This window comes from Pterocles gutturalis, unplaced genomic scaffold (assembly GCF_000699245.1).
Source record: "Pterocles gutturalis isolate BGI_N339 unplaced genomic scaffold, ASM69924v1 scaffold9174, whole genome shotgun sequence".
Classification (NCBI taxonomy): Eukaryota; Metazoa; Chordata; class Aves; order Pterocliformes; family Pteroclidae; genus Pterocles; species Pterocles gutturalis.
The window spans coordinates 27,051-32,381 of record NW_010135711.1 but is presented as its reverse complement, the minus strand read 5'-3'; the positions used below and the strand labels follow the sequence as shown (position 1 = coordinate 32,381).

At 53.4% G+C, this 5,331-nt stretch overlaps 1 protein-coding gene across 1 annotated transcript in view; it reads left to right on the top strand.

The window, feature by feature from the left end:
- LOC104468016 (T-box-containing protein TBX6L) overlaps positions 1–57 on the top strand; it is a 10,608-nt gene extending 10,551 nt beyond the window's left edge. The window contains exon 10 of the mRNA XM_010082004.1: positions 1–57. This exon is cut by the window's left edge and continues 7 nt beyond it. Coding sequence (XP_010080306.1) covers positions 1–57 — 57 coding nt within the window.
- Positions 58–5,331: the final 5,274 nt, after the last annotated feature.

Here is a 5,331-nt window from a genome sequence, read left to right as displayed (position 1 = left end):
CACGGGACCATGGCAGAGTGGAGCCAGTACCCTCTGTTCCCATATGCCTGCTGGTGAATGGGGGAGACCCTTCCCAATGAAAAGACTGGAAGAAAATTGTAAATGAGATAATATTTGCTCTGGAGTGTTGATCTGGAAGCCTACACGAAGCAAAGAGACATTGCTGCAAGCAGCAGCATAGGACACCTTCACTCCCTTGTCTCCTCGCACGGCAGCCCTCGCTGTATTTCACAGGCAATGGCTAAACTGGTGGCTGTCCCGGCCGTGTCAGTGTGAGTCTGGCTGAATCGATGTGTTCTGCAGTGGTTTTTTTTCCCAGCAGGAGTAGGAACCCACAGGAGCTGCCAGAGCAGTATTTAAATAACTGATGAACTCTGTCCCAGGCTGTTTGCATCTCGCATTTGGTGGTTTACAAAATCCTTTCCTCCCAGGACTTGCATGCAAGGAGATAGGGGCTGAGGAGTTTAAATAAGCTGTCCAGGTGGCCAAGAAGCTGTAGAGAATTATTGCAAAGACAAACAAAACAAGCAATCCCAGTGCCCCCTTGAGCAGCTTCCTCACGTAGTATAGTCAAACTAAAGCTAGAGTCTTGCCTTTCTTCCAGCAGCACGCGAGAGTAAAATACGCAGCAACGCCCGTGTGTCTGGAGCAGGGTGGTGGGTCATGCAGCCAGGGAGGAGTTTGTCCCATGCAGGAGAAGCAGCAGCAAGGCTGTGTTGTGTCTGCGTGTCCCCAGTGCCCACCCCTCTTCTGTCACCCCTGTGTTCGAGGTCAGTGAAACACGCTCTTTTTTCTGCCGGTGGTGGAGGGAGGTTGTTCACAGAACGGGGGGGCGGCTGCTCTGGGGGTGTTCAAAGGCCTGTGGTTGTCAGAAATAGGGCCATGGACAGCAGAGCTGGCTGCGTTGCTCCGACCTCTTCTTTTCGAGGGAAAGGAGACCTTTCACTGTGAACTTCTTCCTTCTTCCACCGCCTGCCACTCCTGGAGAATACAGTTTGTGGTTGTGGTTACTGTGCTGCACTCTGAACAGGCTCTGTCCATAGGCAGCTCTCACCAGCCTGGCATTGCTCGTCGGGCGTATCCAGCTGCCTGCTGTGCTGCTGGTGAGCTTCGCGCCTCCCGGGCTGGGTGGCAAAGTCACCTTGCTGCTGTCTGGCAGCCTATAGGGATCTGCTTCCATCTTTTGTGATCAGGTCCCATGGTGGGAGGAGCTGCTCTGCCGGGGGAGCAGCCCATGTGCTGCAGAGAGGAGGTCTGCGTGGTAGAACGGGGAGGCAATGGGGCCTTCGTTGAGGTGGGCTCTGTGCTCCTCAGGGAGGTCAGACACGTTCCTAGGGGTTATGTAGGGAATGTTTTCTTGTAACACTTCACATAAGCTGCTGTGTGGCCGGTAGCCATGGGTAAGCAGTGAGGTGTGTCGTTCAGCGTGTGTGCCAGGTGGTTTTCTCTGTGTGTGCAGGTGCGTGTGTAGCAGGATGTTGTCAGTGAGCAGACCTGGGCGGGTTTGTGACACACGGGGAAAGGCTGTGCGCTGGTCTGTTCGGATACCGGGTCAGCACTGTGCGTGTGCACGGCGCTGAGGTGTTCAGCTGTGTTTATTGTTGTTAAAATTACTTTGAAAAGCAGCCCTACAAATTTTTGAAGCTCAACTACAATGCCTGCTTCCTTATTTAACTAGTATATTGCTAGCTGCTTTAGTACCACAATGACAATACGTACAGAGCAGCCCAGTACTTCCCACGGCTTCCCAGGATGGGTGCGAGACGTGCGGCGTTTAAAGGTCATCCTCCACCAGGGTGTGTGTACATAGCACCGTTAGCCTCTGCTCCGATAGCACCCTGGCCAGGAGCAGTTATACCTGCTGTGCACCACACACATGTGGATGCGAGTGACTCACTGGAAAGAAATCTAAAAATGTAGAAGAGATGGCTTTTAACCCCAGAGCATCGTGATTTCCTGCTGTCCAAATGCCGGCTGTGTCAAGGCAGGTCAGCTGCACAAGCCTGTCTTCTGTGGCTAATACCCTGTCTCTGACCATTTGTAGTTGGTTCTGTCACCGCGGGTTTCCACATCTTGGAAGGAGGTGAGAAGGCTGTCAGGGGAGGTCGGGGCCTGACCCCGTGTGTGGGGACCCTGGGGTGGTGCTTTCTCCAAGGGCTGCAGCAGAGGCCGTCCTCCTGGCACCCCGCCGAGATCGCTGCCGGAGCCATGCTAAGAGGAGAAGAGAAAGCCGTGCACTCCCGCTCAGGCTGCTTGGTTGGATGTTTCCTTACCTTTGGAGTTGGGTTGTATTCCCTCTGTCACAGGGTGCTAATGAGGATGGAAACCGTGCTGTGGTGAGCGGGAGGAACTGAGGACTGGGCAGCACCGGGAAACCCCTGTGCAAATCCGGGCGTAATGCTCTTTTTTCCAGCCCTTCAGAGTAGCTTTGCTGCCCTGTGGGGCTGTGGGTAGAGCTGGTTTGGCAGGCAGCTCTGCACCTTGGTGAAAGCCTCAGCCTTGTGCCTGGGACCAGCCAGTAATTACTCATCAGCCTTCTGTTGCAACAGGACTCCTTGCCCTTCGTCAGTGAATCATCCGGATTATTAGAAAAGTACCTTTACTGCCCTCGCTCGCCTGTCTCTGGTTAGAGACTGCGGCTTGGCTGGTTTGTGAAGCCTTTGGAAATTTTGCCCGTAGGTGTGTGCTCTGGACTCTGCTGCCGCCTCCTCCCTCTGCAGCTCCCAGGGTCTTGTTTTCTTCAGCTGTGGCATTTAAAAGTCTGTATGAGCTGGACTGAAGCGCTGTTTTTGCACACACGTGAGATAATGTAATGCCTCTCTGAGAGCTTCAATAAAAGGAAATGAGACATGCGGAAGGCAGGCTGTTAAGAGCAATAAAATAAACTCTGAAGTGTGTTTTTTGTGTATCTTTCAAGCACACCAGTGGCTCCACTGTAGTCACATTACCCAGGGCCGGTTTGTACATGCATGACACACGGGGCTGATCTCAGCGTTCGTTGTTCTGCGCAGTGTATTCGGTGAGCCCCAGGTTATCTGCTTGCATCTCTAGATGTGACTCAGTCTCTTGCACTAATTCTTTGCAGCAAATTGTTTATTTCTCTGTGTTTTCTGCTCCCCTCCTGCAGAGGAGTTACATAAGGATGAGGGCAAATGGACTATAAATGGGACGTAGGTAAATTTCCTATTGGAAATAAAGATCCTGATTTATTTTGGTTTCTCCTGTTGGTTTTTGCAGCCTTATGCCTTGTCTGACACTGCTTCAGTGCAGGTGGGAATGGCAGGAAAATGCTTTCTTGCCAAAGCTGCTGTTCTGCAGACAGCCGCATCCTGGTGAGCAGCTGCAGGCTTGGGAGAGGCACCTGCGACGCCACTTCCCTGCAGTACAGCGAAGTGCCCACCTCTCCCCACACCTCGCAAAAGATACGGCAAGTCCTCCTCAGGGTGCAGGGTCCAGGATGTGGCCTCTGCGCTTGTACCCGCTCGGTCACCCTCTGGCTCTGCGGAAGAAGCTACCAGCTGTTTTCATTAATGGCTTATCTGATTTTCAGGAGCTGGAGGGAGAGAGATTTGCTCAGCTGGTGAAAACCAAACTCGCTGTCTGGTGCCATCAGATAGGCATCCTTGGCCTGGCCGAGCCCCGAGGGAGTGCTGCTCACCGGCAGCTTCTGTGGCGGCCCGCCCTCACATGTGTGGTGCAGGGTATGGCCTGCCTCTCCTTGCGGGGGCCCAGGGAGGCTCCATGCCCGCAGAGAGGCACAGGGACATCCTGGGGATTATTGTGTCTATGCCCAGATGGGCTGGGACATTTGAATCGCCTTGTAGCTGGACAGCTGGGCCGTGCCAGGCTTGCTGCTTCCTTATGGGTTGACCTGATGGCCCAGTGTGGGAGCAGCAGTTGTTTGGTCTTTGGTGACCCTCCTGAGAGGTTCCTGCTGTGTGTTTCCTTGCTCAGTGTACATGCTGAGTCACCTTACACAAATCCAAGCAAGCAGCACAAACCCCCTTCCAGGTTCTTGAAGTCAAATGGGTTTTTTTATTGCAGAGCTTAAAAGCCACTTAATTGTCAAGCCCCAGGTTGGGATTCCGTATGGAGCCTCTTGGCAGGGGGGATGCAGCATTTGGCCAATGACAGCAAACAGCAGCTGTCACCCGCTGTGCAGGGCTGGAGCGGCACAAAGCCAGGTACCTCCAGCCGGGAGCCGCAGGCAGCTGCCAGCCCCCCTCCCTGCTCATCAGGGGCCAAATGTGTGGGTGCAGGTGTTTCCACTTACCTGCTTTCCACCCTCAGCCTGAATTCACTTTGTAAATGGCCAAGAGGAGAGAGGGGTACAGCTGTGCAAGGCCAGCTGAGAAGAGAACAAAGGGTTTTCCCCGAAGTGTGGGGAGCGGGTGTTGCCCTTTCCCCCTCTGCCCTGACCAATGCCCCAAAGCCCCCCCAGAGGCTGGCTGGGCTCCTGCACTGCCCAGAGGCACAGCTTCGCTGCTGTTCTTCCATGGCTGTGTGGGTGCCTGTTTCCACCTGTGTCTCTAGGGTTCGACTCTCAGTTCCCCTGGCTGCGGGAAGCAGGCGTGCCCCTGGCCTGGCTCCTGGCGACTCCAGGTAAGCTGTTTCACTGTCGCACTTTGCAGAGACATAGTTGAGGTTTCAATGTGGCTTCTGGACACTACAGCAAATCTGGGCAGCAGAAACCCAGGGAGAGGTGAGGCAGCTGCTTGCAGGCTCACAAAGTGAATGAAGCAAGTCGGAAAAACGTTTCTTCTCTGCAGCCCATGCTCCCCGCAGCACGTGCTGTGCGCTGCCCAGAACAAATGCTGAAGCGTTGCTGAGACCCGGGGCTGAGCAGCAGTGTGAGACAAAATTTTAACCATGGGTGAAGCAATCCTTCAGTGCAGGGGTGAGGAGCAGTGTTGCAGCTCGGCATCATTTAATGTGGGTTTTTTGTTTTTCTAAGTTAGGTGAGTCTGGTTTATGGCATTGCAGTACTTTGCTGTGGGGTGCTGGATTGCCTCTGACTCTCTATAATGCTCCGTTATTTTTCTTTGAATGTGCAGGTGCATGACTGCGGTGTTCCTGCCCAGGCAGCGCCCTGCTCGGTGAGTGTAATGGATGGATTTAATTTCCATCTCCTACAGTTCTTTGGGGACACACTGAGATTTTTATTTCTTCCTTTCCTATTTTTACTGAAGAGGGAAAATTTTATGCCTCCATAAAGGAGAACAGGAGTGGGTAGCTAGCAACACGGGACAGGCATACCGTCAGTCACCCAGCATGGCATAAACCACTGCTCAGTTTTGTTATCCTGCCTCTTTTTGAAAAATAAGACTGTAC